Below are 15709 nucleotides of genomic sequence, written 5' to 3' on the forward strand. Positions count from 1 at the left end.
GTTGGTTAGGAATATGATACCATATTGACTGGGACTGAGAAATGCACTCTTTCAGCCATTTGATCCTAAGAGCAGCTATTACCAATTCAAATTCCATGGCTCTCAAACCCCCATTGTTATAATCCCTGACCAGTTGAGATTTACGTAAATAGTGAGTTTTGTTTTTCCATATGAAATTAAAAATAATAGAGTTAGCTGTTTTTATAGCATCAGATGGTGTAAATAGGGATTGACAGGGGTAAATGAGACTTGAAATCCCCTCAGCTTTTGACAGGAGAATGCGGCCTAGCAGAGATATATCACGTGATAGCCAGTGGTTTAAAGATTTTTGGATGGATTTCAGTCTAGGAGAAATATTCAAGGTTACCCTGTTCTGCCGATTTCTTGATATTTTTAGGCCGAGATATTTGACCTCACATCTTACCGGGATGTTATCAATATGCCTTTGGTTGTTATCATGGACAGTCAGAATTTCACATTTTTGGCGATTAAGAGCTAAACCAGATGCTTTGGAAAAAAGTTAACTTTGTCTAATACTTTGGGAACCATATCACCATTGTTGAGCAGTAATGCTGTGTCATCTGCAAACTGACTGATTACAAATTCTTTCCCCAATATGTTTATGCCCCTGATGTCAGAGGAGTTTTTAAGATGAATTGCCAACATTTCACTAGCGCTAATAAATAGGAGGGGGCTAATTGGACAGCCTTGACGGATGCCCCGATTTACTGGAAATCTTGTGGAGGGACCCCGAGAAAGGGAGATGCTGCTGGAAATATCTTTGTAAAACATTTGAATAACTCTACAAAAGTTCTTCCCGAATCCAAACATGGCTAAGGATTTAAATAGAAACGGGTGCTCTAGGGAGTCAAAGGCTTTAAAGAAGTCTAGAAAAAGGATTAGACTTTCTTGAGGGACTAGAGAACTGTAATCAAGTATATCTAGGATTAAACGTGTGTGGTTATGAATATGTCTACTTTTTATGAATGCCGATTGTGTCTCGTCAATAATTGTATTTAAGCCTCTTTTAAGTCTATTTGCGAAAACGTCAGCTAGCAATTTGTAATCTACGCATAGAAGTGTAATAGGTCTCCAGTTGTCCAAGGAAAGTTTGTCTTTGTTGGGTTTAGGTATGAGAGTAATTAAACCTTGTTTCATAGTTGGTGACAACATGTTATTTTCAATACATCCCGTAAAGGCCTCGTATACTAAAAATCTGATTTCACCCCAAAAATCTTTAAAGAATTCTACAGTGAGGCCATCAGGGCCGGGAGACTTGCCGTTGGACATTTGAGACAGGGCATCGTCCAGTTCAGTGATTGTCATTTTAGCTTCTGTCAGGGATTTAAAGTTATCATCGATTTTAGGAGGTAATTCTCTGATCATGTCCAGGAAAAGGGTAGCTTCATTGTCTATGTATTTTGAACTATATAGGCTCTTATAAAAGTTACAAATATAGTTATCGATCTTATTCTGGTCGTCAGTAATACAGTTCTCAATGTTTAGTTTGTTTATAACCTTTTTAGATTGTCTGTTTTTTTCCAAGTTGAAAAAATAGGATGAAGCACCTTTGGCCTTCTCGGTGTAAAAGTCAACTAATTTTGATTGTAGTGCAAGCAATTCTGCATTTTTTCTGTCCATTCAAATATCTTGGTTGTAAAGCGAGTTAATTTGAAATATTAGTTCAGATTGTTGTTGTCTTCTCTTAACCGCCATTTTCTTCCCTTCCTGAATACTGATTTCCCTAACTTTAAATTTCAACCATTCCCATTTTTTAAGGGGACTTAAATCATTTAACTTCATAGTATCTCTAATTAAGGCAAAAATTTTATTACAGAATAACTTTTGACTTAAAAGATGACTATTGAATTTCCAAAGAGATGTTTTTGGTAGTATGTAGTCCTTTTGTGCTGAGATAGATAGGGAAATCGCACAGTGGTCAGTGAGAGGAGAGGGGTAAATTTCACAGCTAGAAGATAATTCAACCAAGTTGCTTGATATCAGCCAGTAGTCTATCCTAGAATATTTAGGACAGTCAGCCTTATTACTCCAAGTATATTGCATTTTATCTGGGTTATTTTTGCGCCATATGTCAATCAGGTCAAGGGACCTCAAGAAGTTTGCGATAACAGGGTTGAAAGCATGAGTAGTAAGCAAGGTTGGCGACATATCTTGCCATTCATCTGGGACCACATTAAAGTCGCCTGCTATTATGACCTTGTCTGTAGAGAACATAAACTTCCATTCATCAATCATGGTATTCACGTTGCGCATTAGTCTCCTATTTTTAGATTGGTTATTGTAACCATAGATGTTAGCCAAGATGTATTTACAGTCACTGAGTTCAATAATAATCATAAGCCAGTGGCCTTCATTGTCACCCTTCTGTTCAATGACTTTGCCATCATTGTGGTTAAAGAAAATGGCCACACCCGCTGAGTGTGCGGTTCCATGCGAAAAAAATAAGTCATTGGTGCATCCCCATTAAGATCTCCAGAAATTAACATAAAAAAAAAAAAAAGATAACAGTTAATTCTAGGTTGTTCCTTGCAGAAAAGAAAAAATTGCCTTGCGTTTTGTGCTGTTCTTTAAGCCTCTAACATTTAATGAGAACAATGAAAGTGCCATAAGTAGAACCTGAGTAAGGGCAACTATACCGTGCAGGCATAACATAAACATAGACCAACAAAAAAACAAAAAGGGGGGGAGGGGGGGGGGCATAAAGCTTGCAGCAACTGTTCTTCCTATCCACCCCCATCTATTTCTTATATTTTTCCCTCTTTCCTTTTTATTTATTTATTTTTTTAATTATATATATATATATATATATATATATATATATATTATTACTTTTAATTCCTTTTTCTATTATCATTTCAATTTTCTTTCCCTTTTTTTTATATATTTTTTTTTTTAATAATTTTTTACTTTTCCTCTTATTCTTCTTCTTTCTCTCTATTACCCCCTTTCCAGCAAAACGTTTGGTATTGTGAAAAAGCATGGATGAAACCGACGAAAGACAAATTTGGTATACCTTCATCCATTAGCAGCTAAAGTCAGGAGGAGAAGAAGAAAAAAGGAGATCAGTTTGTCACTTGGCGTTTGTTGATGAAGGCGCAGCCGTCGCGAAGGAAAGCTTTGAGTCCCTTCTTCCTCGCTTCCTCCACCTTTGGCCACAGGCGGGTGTGTGCTTCGCGGTCTTCCTTGCAGAAATCCTCCCTAAAGCGAATTTTCCGGTCATTGCAGATCCTGGAATTCTTGGACATTTTCCAAACTTGATCACGAACTGTTCTCATCCCGAATTGGATGATGATTTGTCTGGGTCTGTCCGTTTTGGTCTTCTGGCCCAGCCTGTGCACCTTATCCACTGTGTTCTGGAGTTGCTGAGTTGACATGGGAACAATTTCAGCTATGATCTTAATCACTTCCTCTCTGACGTTTTCACCATCTTTTTCAGGTAAGCCATTCAAACGTACAAATTTCGTTTGTATCTTGCATGCTCCAAGCGGCGATCCTTGAGCTCCATGTTCTCTTTTTGGAGTGCAGTCATTTGAGTCTTCAATTTGTTTACATTTTTTAGGGCAGAAGTATTGGTGTCAACCAACTCTTTTATCTTGACAACTGCATCAGTGTTTTCTTTCAGCTGCCACTCAAAAGCCTGTATAGATTCACCTTGAATATCAAATTTTTGAGCAAGGCTGTGGATGGCATTAAGAAGCATGCTATTGGAGACTTCACGTTCCGGATCAGCAGTCTTGGATTTTTTTGGTTTTGGACTTTTCAGTGGGGTATGGTGTCTACTCGTTTGTGGGTCGTTTGGTTGTTTCAGGCAGGTGCTTTCTTCCGCTTGTTGGTCCAGCCACTCGATGTCTTCGTCACAAGCTTGTTGCAGGGTGGCTAGCGAGTAGCCATGATCCATGCTAACTCCAGCCATGCTTGCGAAGAAAATACTTTGAGGGAGTTGTATAAAGAAAAAAAAGAAGCTGGTTGGAAGAAAAGAAGACAAAAAAGGTTTCCTGCAGCTGTCAGAGCGTGGTTTACAAGCTGAGAGGACCTGGGAAAAGTGTTTGGGAAGGTCTGGTAAAGTTAGGTTCGGGAGCCTGCACGAGGTACGTCTGCTCACTCCGCCATCTCATGAAACCCCACTTGTTGCTATTGTTCGTCTTCTACGTTTCGACTTTGTCCGCTCGGAGGACTAGGGCCCTGTTCCAATACCTACACTACACCCTATGGTCCCCTATGAAGTGTGCACTTGGTGGAAGTGCTCTGGGTCATAAGTGACTGGCCTACTTGTAAAAAATGACATGATGCTCTTGTTCTAGTCCGTTTTCACTATAAACTAATACAAATCAGTCAGTAGTCTAGTCCAGATTAAAAAAAATAAAAAGATTAATCAACACAAGCAAAGCCCGCGGAGGCGGAACAGCTGAGAGGAAGAGGAATGTGGTGGCGCAAATGGAATCAGAGGAAAGAGGGAGCAGAGAGGGGCCTTATTTTAAAAAATAAAAAAGCACTTCAGGATGAGATGACGTGATAATTTCAAAGTCTCCATCGACAGCAGCAACAGACTGGTTGATAACTGCTGTGATACAGGTGAGGCGGCTGGTGAGGAGCTGCAGATTTATATTAAACATGACATGATAATCACTACTTGATATTCTTCATCACCCATTTTAAGAAGCTGTAATAATGACCCTGGTACGACTTACTGTCAAAGCTTGTTGCCGTGGTTTGTTGTAGTGCTGCTCTATCTGCTGTTAGCTGAAACATAAAGCTACTGGTTATTGCAACCCTGGATAGAAAGTAGGTCAGGATTTCCTGCTATCATAGATAAAATATCAGTTAATATAATGTGCTGAGTTAAACTGACAGGTGATTTTTTTTTTTACACTTTTGGCTGCTTGGTCTGTACTTACTGTCCACATTAGTCCTTGTCCAACTCAGAAACAGCTGCAGAACTGTACCAATAAGGAACATTTTATTAGTCCAGGTTAGGTACTGATGATGGAACCTTTTAACTTCATCAGTGTGTTTGTCTGGTTGTAAAAGATGTGGTGGCAGATTTCTGTGTTTGTTAAATGTTGATATCTGAGGTTTTAGTTAACAGCTCCATATGTAGTGCATGTTTGTGGATGTGTTTTACATGGTAAACACATGACTTTTTTTCCTGCATGAAACTCAGGAGTCGTCACTTTTCCTCACACACGTCAAGAGTTTTGGTTGTAAATACTGAACATGTTCAATTCTTCCGATTGTCAGCCACTACCCATTTCAGAGCCGATTGTCGGGACAAATTCGCTCGTAACACACTTAATGATAGTAATCAGGCGTTTGCTGTTCCTTGGTCGGGAAGAGAAAGAATTGGGACAAAAACAGCTCGATAAACTTTATGGGCCTAAGCGGTCACAACAGGTTGGATGAGAGAAAGTTTTAACAACCACATGTCAGATGTTTATGTAGATGTGTCTGCAGAGCTCTGACAGTCTGACCTGATGAGAGGTTTTACCATGAACTGAAAAGAGGTATAGGGCATAGAAACATGGCATTATATCACTAGACCTGTGGTGGCTGATGGGAAAGTTGGCCATGTTTGGAACCACTTGTTAGCCACCGTGATCGACATGGGGAGAACTTGTTGCATAGTGGGTTACAATGTCCGCACACATGATCATCAGGCAAAGAAAAATAGCAGACTGTCTTTTTCTTTTTCTTTTACATGTGGGGGAAAAAAATCAAGGGACTCTTGTGTCCGAAGGAGACGGATCGCGTGGATATCTGCCGTGAGATGCACGCACATGGGCCGCCCTAGTTTGCCTCTAGCCTCTATAGAGGCGTGTTCGCATTTGCACGATCACACTCATCTCTGATTACTCCTCATTCCTCATACTCTGCATGCTGACACAGTCACAGAGTTGTCCGCTGGGTCTATACACTACGAGATACTTTTTTTAAGCTTTATTTTGTTTTTTTTGTAATTGTGTATCTGGTACTTTGTTTGTTGTTGTGATAAATTTATCTTTTGTTGTTAATTTATTTATTTTTTAGAAACTCTTAATGATTGTCAGCTTTATTTTCTGTAAAAGATGTAAGAAATTCTCTGTTGTTTCCGTACAAGTGTAGCAGTTGGTTGTCTGATGATAGGATTGAAGGGTCGTTGCTTCTGTCTTTTGTCTACGTTCTTCTTTCTGATTTCATTTTTTGCTTCTTTTCGCTGTCCTCCTTCTTTTTTTTAACTTCCTGGCCACCTCTTAACCTGTCTTCATCTTTCAATTCTGAAGGAAAAATAATAACAGGGATTCTGGGAATAGTTTTGTTTCCATTTTTCCGATTTTGATCGTAAATGAAAAAGCAGACAAAAGACGGTACTTTTTTCTTTTTTTTAATTTTGGTTGTTGGTGCGGTGGGGTGGTGGCTCAGGGGGGTTGAGCTGGTTTTCAGGTGCAACAGAAAATAATTTGTTTTCTTTAACTTATGTTTTCTCTGCAAGACTAAACTGAGAAAAGTAAAACATGTGGAATGAAAATACTAGAAAAATATTTATAGGGTGGCGAGAGGAGCAGGAATTCTTTAGGGGTAGCAACACATCGCTGAGATTTTTGTGTCAGATTTTGATAACAAAAAGATCAACAGAAGAATATAGTTTGCACTCAAGTGTTCCTGCAGCATCACAGGCAGCATTTATACAAAGATAAATAAAAACGTACCATTGAAACTCTATGGTGAACATAAATGTATTGTGTGGAAATAAACATTTCCACATAATAAAGAGAACAGCATGTTCTGCAATTAAAATATAAATGTTGAACAGTTGTACCTGTGCATTCAGAAATTTCAAGAAAGTCAAATTAAGTTGACCTGTAAAGGTTATAGTGGATATTAGGTTTATTCCCAAAAAGCTGAATTTCCATAATAATTTGTGTAGTGTACAGTTAGCGAGGTCTCCAACCATGGATCAAATTGTGTTTTGCTATTATCGTGATGAAGGTAAATTTTCAAAATATTGTGCAGCCAAAGCATGAAGATATTTTAAAGGTGTGACTTTAAAGAAGCTCTGAGGGGATGAGGTGGGAATTTTTCTGCTGCATGATCTTTATCTTTCTTTTTCATTCCAGCGTTTCCTGCAGATGTGCAGCAGCTGATTCCAGAGGGGTTTCCTTGTAAATGAAGTCTGGACCTAGAGTCCCATCTCCAAAAAAGTTGAACCAGAAGAACTATGTCCCAATCAAGATGGAGAACAGTCGATGATGGGATGATGGAGAGTGTCACCAGTCTACCAATGATGATGGCTCCTCTAAAGAGTGAAGATGATAATAAAGAACCTCAGCCGTGTTCATATTCAGCCTATCATCATCAAACCAAAGCTGAGGGCAATACAGAGGTAGAGACTCCAACCACCAACCCAGCTAAACAGATTAAATCAGAAAGTGTTGAAGAAGACTGTGGAGCACCAGAAATGACCAGTAATCAAGACCCAAACATTTATTTACAACCAAATAGTGACAGAAAGGCTTCAGGCTTTTCTGAGATACATTTATCACATTTTGGACCTGAAATGGAAGACGATGATAAAAGCTGGAATGACAACAAGGCACATGGATCAGGTGTAAACAGTGATGTGGAGTCTAACACGGCCAAAAAGTCACTGAGCTGTTCTGAATGTGGTGAAGAGTTTGACGACCAACGATCTCTCCAGAGACACTTAACAAAAAGGTCTTTGAGCTGTTTGAACAGAAAGAAATGTTTTAGAGTGACACCCAATGTAAATATCCAGAAGAGAGTCCACACAAAGAAAAAAAGAGTTCAATGTGATGTTTGTGGAAAAATATTTAGTCGTAAAAAACATGTCGGTATACACATGAGAATCCACACAGGAGAGAAACCATTCAGCTGTGATGAATGTGGACATAGATTCAGATACAAGACAAGTTTAACCGAACACATGAGAATCCACACAGGAGAAAAACCATTCAGTTGTGATGAATGTGGACATAGATTTAGACACAAGACAAGTTTAACCGATCACATGAGAATCCACACAGGAGAAAAACCATTCAGCTGTAATGAATGTGGACATAGATTTAGTTATAAGGCAGGCTTAACCGAACACATGAGAATCCACACAGGAGACAAACCATTCAGCTGCAATGAATGTGGACAAAGATTTAGACAGAAGACAAGTTTAACCAACCACATGAGAATCCACACAGGAGACAAACCATTCAGCTGTGATGAATGTGGACATAGATTCAGACACAAGACAAGTTTAACCGAACACATGAGAATCCACACAGGAGACAAACCATTCAGTTGTGATGAATGTGGACATAGATTTAGACAGAAGACAAGTTTAACCGAACACATGAGAATCCACACAGGAGACAAACCATTCAGCTGTGATGAATGTGGACATAGATTTAGTCAAAAGGCAAACTTAACCCGACACATGAGAATCCACACAAGAGACAAACCGTTCAGCTGTGATGAATGTGGACATAGATTCAGACACAAGACAAGTTTAACCGAACACATGAGAATCCACACAGGAGACAAACCATTCAGCTGTGATGAATGTGGACTTAGATTTAATCGAAAGACAAGCTTAACCCAACATGTGAGAATCCACACAGGAGACAAACCATTCACAGTGTAGATATGTGCTGGTCAGAATATATTTAGGGGAGGCATTCTTGAAAGTCGATCTACACAAGTCACGTTTATTTGTATAGCACATTTCTTGATTTTGATTTAAACAGATCTGATTCTCTACTTTTACCCGAGGAAACACTGGAGAGTTTTGTCCTGGTTTGTGCAAAGATGCATTAACCAGGACAACCTTTTAGACCCAATTTTCCCATCTGCCTTCAAAATGGCGGTGGTGAGACCCCTTCTAAAGAAGAGTAATTTAGACCCCACTGTTTTTAATAATTACCGAGCAGTATCCAACCTACCATTTTTAAGTAAAGTCATCGAAAAAGGATATAAAAAAAAAAGGATTCTTGGATAAAAACAATATTTTGGAAAAACATCAGTCTGGTTTTAGGAAGAACCACAGTACTGAGATGCCCTTGTAAAGATTGTTAATTACCTCAGGTGTAATTTTGATGCACAGAAACATTCAGTTCTGGTTCTACTGGATCTAAGCGCTGCCTTTGATACAGTAGTTCACCAGATTTTATTAAACAGACTCACAAGTCTGGTGGGCCTCTCAGGTACTGTTCTTAAATGGTTTTACTCCTATCTCACAGATCAATAGTTTCATGTAAATATGCATACATGCTTCTCAAAGATCCATAATATCCAATTTGGTATTCCCCAAGGATCAATTCTAGGTCCACTTCTTTTTAATTTGTACATGTTGCCACTTTGGGATGTCATCAAGAGACACGGCATTGATTTTCACAGCTATGCTGATGATATGAGGCTTTACATTGCTGGGTTTCCTGATGACCTGAAGTCAGTTAACATTCTTTTAAACTGTATTTTAGATATTAAGTCATGGATGGCTGAGAACTTCTTACAGCTCAGTCAGGACAAAACAGAAGTTTTAATTATTGGTCCTGAAGACAAGAGAGAGATCACTTTACCAAAATAACAAAACTTTGAATATTTCCAGTGTGTGAGAAATCTGGGTGTCCTTCTTGACTCCGAGCTCGATTTTATTCCACACATTAGAAATGTCTCAAAGACAGAATTTTATCATCTTTAAAACATAGCCAGACTCCACCCTTTTTTCTCTCTTGCCAGGACCGAGGTGCATGCTTTTATTTCTAGTAGATTTGATTAATGATCTTGGGTCTTCTTATTTGTCAGACCTGCTTTTAGAGTATGAACCCTCGCAGACCCCGAGGTCTTCTGGTACTGGTCTTTTAGTTGTTCCCAAAGTCAGAACCAAGACTTAAGGTGAGGCTTCGTTCCACCACTACGGGCCTCGACTGTAGAACAGCCTGCCAGAGAGCCTCAGGGCTGCAGAGACTGTTGATGTTTTAAAAAAAAAGGGCTCAAGACCTTTCTTTTTAGTCTAATTTTTAGCTGAATTTTATTTGCTATTGTTTAGAAATTTGCTTATTTAGTCATATATTCAAATATTATTTTGCTACCTATTTATATGGCTTTCTGTTTTATTGTTTTACTGTTTTATTTTATAAAGTAGTTTTTATAAACACTTTTATTTTATCTTGTTTTATTTTGTTATTTCATTTCATATTTTTCCTGAACTCCTTTATCTGTATTTTTATTTTTATCACTCCTCGGTTAGGAAGAGGTACATTAATGAAAGAACAAGTGCTAAGTTTGTGGAGGCCATAGCTATGTTACCAACAACCAGTGCAACGTCAATTGATGGACTCCTGGGTCATTTCAATCTGAAAATCTTGAATGTAATGGATGCTGTTGCACCGATAAGAATCAAGAGCACTTTGATCAAACAGAAAACGCCATGGAGAAACACCACTGTGGTTACCAGCCTAAAAAGAGAAAGCTGAAAAACTGAGCGGAAATGGTGGAAAAATTCAAACTTCAACTTCAAATTCACTATGAGCTGTACAAACAAAGCCTGCGTAACTATAACAATGAGCTGTGCAAGGCCAGAGAGCTGCATTTATCTGAAGTGATTAACAGGAATGTCAACAATTCTCGCACTCTGTTTGCTATGATTAAAACACTTACAAATCCTCCTATACAGATAAGCCCAGAGCTCCTTTCCACTGACAAATGCAACCCATTTGCCATCTTTTTTAGCCAACAAAATTAAAACAATTAGGCAAAATATTAATTCCGGCTTCTGACCTCATCACAGCACTGAAACAGGTCTGGTCAAAGTGTTAAATGACATAAGGTTGAATACTGGTTCTGGTCGAGCATCAGTCCTGGTTGTGCTGGATCTCAGCACTGCGTTTGACACTGTAGATCACAGAATCCTGTTTCACAAGCTGGAAAACTGGGTTGGACTTTCTGGAGCGGTTCTTCACTGGTTCAGGTCCTATTTAGAAGGCCGGAGTTATTTTGTTACGATCAGCAGCTATGAATCTGAGCGAGTGGCCATGACTTGTGGAGTCCTCCAGGGGTCAGTCCTTGGACCTCTTCTGTTCAACTTGTATATGCTCCCTTTGGGTAAAACATTACAGAACTATAGCATTTATTATGCAGATTATGCACAACTTTTTGTGTCTCTGTCACCAGATGACTGCAGTCCAAAAAACTTATTGTGTCAGTGTCTGGAGCAAATAAACACCTGGATGAAGGAGAATTTTCTACAATTAAATGAAGACAAAACTGAGATTATTCTGTTTGGTAGCAAAGAGAAGAGGGTTAGCATTGGCAAACATCTAGAGACTCGGGCTCTTGAAACCACCGACCAAGTTGGTAACCATGGAGTGTTGATAGACTCAGACCTGACTTTCAGCAGCCACATCAAAGCTTCACTAAGAAGCTTTTTACCAGCTCAGAAACATCAACAGAATTAAAAGTTTAGTCTCCCAGAAAGACCAGGAGAAACTCATCCATGCATCCATCTCCAGCCAGTAGGCTGGATTACTGTAATGGTCTTTAACAGGACTTCCTAAAAAGATCATTAAACATCTCCAGCTCATCCAAAACGCTGCTGCTAGAGTTTTAACCAGGACTAAGAGATCTGAACACATCACACCAGTTTTGAAATCTTTACACTGGCTTCCAGTCAGTCACAGAATAGATTTTAAAACCCTTCTGATTGTTTACAAATCCCAAAATGGTTTAGGCCCAGAATACATCTGTGATATGTTCAGAGAATATAAACCTAGCAGAGCTCTTAGATCCAAAGACTCTGGTCAACTAGTCCAGACCAGAGTCCAGACTAAACATGGAGAAGCAGCATTTAGCTGTTATGCTGCAAACAAGCTGCCATTGGAGATTAAACTTTCCCCAAATGTAGACATTTTTAAATCCAGGTTAAAACATTTCTTTTCTCGTGCGCCTGTACATGAAATCTGCACGGAAACTTTTTTAACTTATCTAGCTTTTAATCATTTTAATGTTTTTTATTATTTTATTGTGATTATTTGTTGATGCCTTTTACTATTTCTAAATATCTGTAATGCCTTTGTTTTATGTAAAGCACTTTGAATTGTCCTGTACATGAAATGTGCTATACAAATAAACTGCCTTGCCTTACATTACCTTGTTGAGTTATATGTACTTGTCTTTGAACAAACACCCAACTCCCTTTTCCCATCATTCTATACAGTACCTAGTGGAAACCTCGAGATTACATTACAGTCATTTAGCAAACACTTTACTTTTTCCAGAGACTTACAAAGGTTAGGCTGTAGTGTTAAGGGTCTTGCCTAAGGCCGCAACTGGAAGGTGTTAATATTCGTCCCATGGGTGATATGTAGATGATTAAAAATATAATTTTAGGAATACCGCTTAAAGTGATAATAATAATGAGAAGAAGAAGAACAAGAAAAAGAAGTAATGTACTTTTAGTCCCTCAGTGGGGAATTTGCTTTGTTGCAACAGTACAGGTGCAGTAGCAGAAGCAAGCAGGTGATATCAAATAGAACACACACACAAAATAATAAGTACAGTATATGATCAGACAGGTATTCAAAAGAAATAAAATTACCAAATAAAATGTCTTAACACTGGAACAAATATATAAATAAGGAAGCTTAGTCTCCTTCTTTCCTCTCATTTTGATATTTATTTTAAAAAAATGCATACTCACTACATCAATAAAGTCACCTTAGACCTCCACAGCAGCAACACTCAGCATAGCAACACAGAATATTTCCTCAAAATTGGAAACCTTTCAAAAGTGAAGGGAGACACAGAAAAAGGATGACACTTGATGGACTTGCTCAGATGATCAAAGTACTGGTATCTGTACTCTAGAAAATAGTTGAATCATGTATTCTATCCAGTACTTAGAGGAAACCACAGCAGGCTTCCAAAAGTGAGTGACAGCATTTTATAAGAGACAGTGAGAGCTTAACAGAAGAAAACAGCTGTTTATACACATTACCTCATTATAATATTTATTCAATCTGTGTCTTATGCATTAAGACCTTTTAAGATGCACTTATTCTAATTTATTTTAATATAATCATTTTCTGAGCACTTTACTTTTTTGCACTCCAGATGCCAATTTTTTTCTTTTGACTATAATGTGTGAAATAATGTTTAATCTCATATCTGATATATTAGAAGAAGTGTTTTGATCATTTTATTTTACCTCATCAGGCTACAAAAGCAGCTTTCTGAACAGCTTACTCTTCTCAGCTGCCCGGTCAATAACCATGTCAGAGTCCAATGACATGAGACTATCCTTTTCAGTGGCCATCAGCATAAACATCTCCAGCCTGTTTGCGGACAGGCTGCTTCGGAGTCTGCTTTTAGTGAACTTGAGTGTTGAGAATGTTCTTTCGCGGGCCACCTGAGTCAGGGAGAGGATCAGCAGGTACTTGTATGCAAGCCCAAGGAGATGATAGGCATCTGAAAGCATGTTGAACTGCCAGAGAATTTGGTAGCAGCACAGTGGGCAATTTTTGCAAGAATAACAGCTTTTGGTCACAATTTCACTTTCTTCTTCCCATTTTGCAGATCCATCCACTGTTCTGGTCTTGTACTCATCTATATGTGATGCCCTATGTCTGTCACACTGGCCAGCAAAATTTTTCAGTTCTGACTAGAGGTTATTTACTGTAGCCCTGCTGTCAAACTTGAGGAGACATGTGCTGAGGTTTTGAAGTGCATTACTAGGAAGAGAAACATCTTACTTTATGGGGTCCAGCCATGCAAAATCAGCAAGGAGAGGGCCATGTATGACAGATCTCCTGTTGATTGTCTCAAAAGCTGTGTCCAGTATGGTGATGTGCACTTCCACCTCAGCATTGATATGTACCTCATCTTCAGCCCCTGAGAATGACTTTAGTCCTCCTGTCTGTAGCCGCTCAGACACGTTTACACCTGACTCTTTTGCATGCAGATATGCCGTGTTAGTTTGCAGTGCAATCGTGTACGGTTTTGGTTTGGCCCGCTTTTAGGGCCGGTTACCTAAGCGGATCCTCTGCCTTTGTAGTGTGCGGGTATAGTTCATAGTTCAGGTGGGAGTAAACTGGTTCCGAGTTGGATGACAGGAGGAGAATATGGGGATGGTCCCTCATTGTATTTGATAAATAAATTGAGTTAAAACTTTACGTTGTTTGTTTTTATTGGATTTATGTTACACACCCCCCTGGTAACATATAACATTTTACAGACAAGAAAACAGTCAATCATGGTGAACTGTGCAGCATTTGGATGCTCCAACCGGTCTGAGAGGGGCTTCCCAATGTATGGATTTCCGAGGGACCCAGAACAGAGGAAAAGGTGGCTTGTAATAGTCGGCAGGAAGGATTTTAATACAGCTGCACAAATAAGCAACAATAAGAAACTGTGTAAAGTACGTCATGTCTACAGAGGTGACAGAACAATACCCTTTTATTAATTTTTTAATATGTTTCCATTAACCTAAGTCATATTGAACCTAAAATTCTATGAATCTATGAATAACAATGCCCTTGATTAGTACACTGAAATAAATAATATAAGACCGTGACCACACTTATTCAAACTAAACAGAAAAAGCTGGGAGGCCATGAGGTAAAAGGACAATATCTATAACATACAAAGGCAAAATACATTTAAAGAAAAGCTTATCACATTGAACAGACAATTATTTTATTGCAGAACCTCCGACAAAATATACGTGCGTTTCCGTGACTGATATTGCATTACCTCTGAATATGAACGGAATGCATTGGCGATGACCGCAGTCTGATCTGGTGTTTGGAACTATTGAACGTCTCCAGTAACGCGGAAGTGCACCGCCATTTTTTGTACATGGGAGTCAATGAGAGTGTTGCCACTCTGAGTATATCGATGGCTCTGGGACGACTCATTACAGTGGTCCGGACCATCGACGGACTATGATCTGGACCAGGCCACTATTGTAGCGACAACCCAGCAGCAAGATGTTTGATTTTTCTGATTTTCTGATTACAGCAAACCTCTTTGCCTGCACTTGTACTTAATCAGTTTAAGCACTATATTGATTATCTGTTAATTTGGACAAAAAGTCATTGCCAGGTGTGCGTTATTTTGACTTAAAGCTGAAAGGGACAGATGCAGACTAGAAACATCAGTTTATTGTCAGTTTATTGCTTTGGTTTTCATCGGAGTCCCAAATTTTTTTGTGAATGATTAAATTAATAAATGAGACTATATGTATTTGTATAAAGATTTTTAACACCTTTATTTGCAACAAAGACTGGTAGTAGATAACAGTAAAGGTATAAGGTCTAAAGTATACAGACTGATCTTGACAAAAATTTAAATCTCTGGGAGCACATTCAGAGTCAATAACAAGACAGACTGAATTGAAACAATATAAGGAAAAAAGAAAGAAAGAAAAAAAGGTCTAGTTAAAAGTCCAAGTGCTGAAATAATTGTAAATGTCCAAGGCTTGCTTTGTCTCAACAAATTTTACAGTTTTTTCTTTTTCTTTTTTGTTTGTTTGTTTCTTTTTTTTAATGCAACAACTCATTCCTAAACATCACAAGCAATGGCTTCATTTTTAAATAACGACATTTGTGGATGAAGTGTTTGCTAATAAAATTAGGGAGTTATACAAACGTTTTTTGTATTTGTCGCCTACTGTGAGCCCAAATTTAATACATTCGAATTTTAATTT

The 15709-nt window shown here is 38.5% G+C and overlaps 1 protein-coding gene across 1 annotated transcript in view; it reads left to right on the forward strand.

Annotated features, from left to right (window-relative positions):
• The window catches only part of LOC121648531 (zinc finger protein 501-like), a 28024-nt gene that overhangs the window by 1343 nt on the left and 10972 nt on the right, over positions 1–15709 (forward strand). The window contains exons 2-3 of the mRNA XM_041998725.1: positions 7113–8443; positions 8528–8609. Coding sequence (XP_041854659.1) covers positions 7214–8443; positions 8528–8609 — 1312 coding nt within the window. The 5' untranslated portion in view covers positions 7113–7213. The remainder of the gene's footprint in view (positions 1–7112; positions 8444–8527; positions 8610–15709) is intronic.

The sequence above is a fragment of the Melanotaenia boesemani genome, chromosome 11, assembly GCF_017639745.1.
Source record: "Melanotaenia boesemani isolate fMelBoe1 chromosome 11, fMelBoe1.pri, whole genome shotgun sequence".
NCBI classification, from domain to species: Eukaryota; Metazoa; Chordata; class Actinopteri; order Atheriniformes; family Melanotaeniidae; genus Melanotaenia; species Melanotaenia boesemani.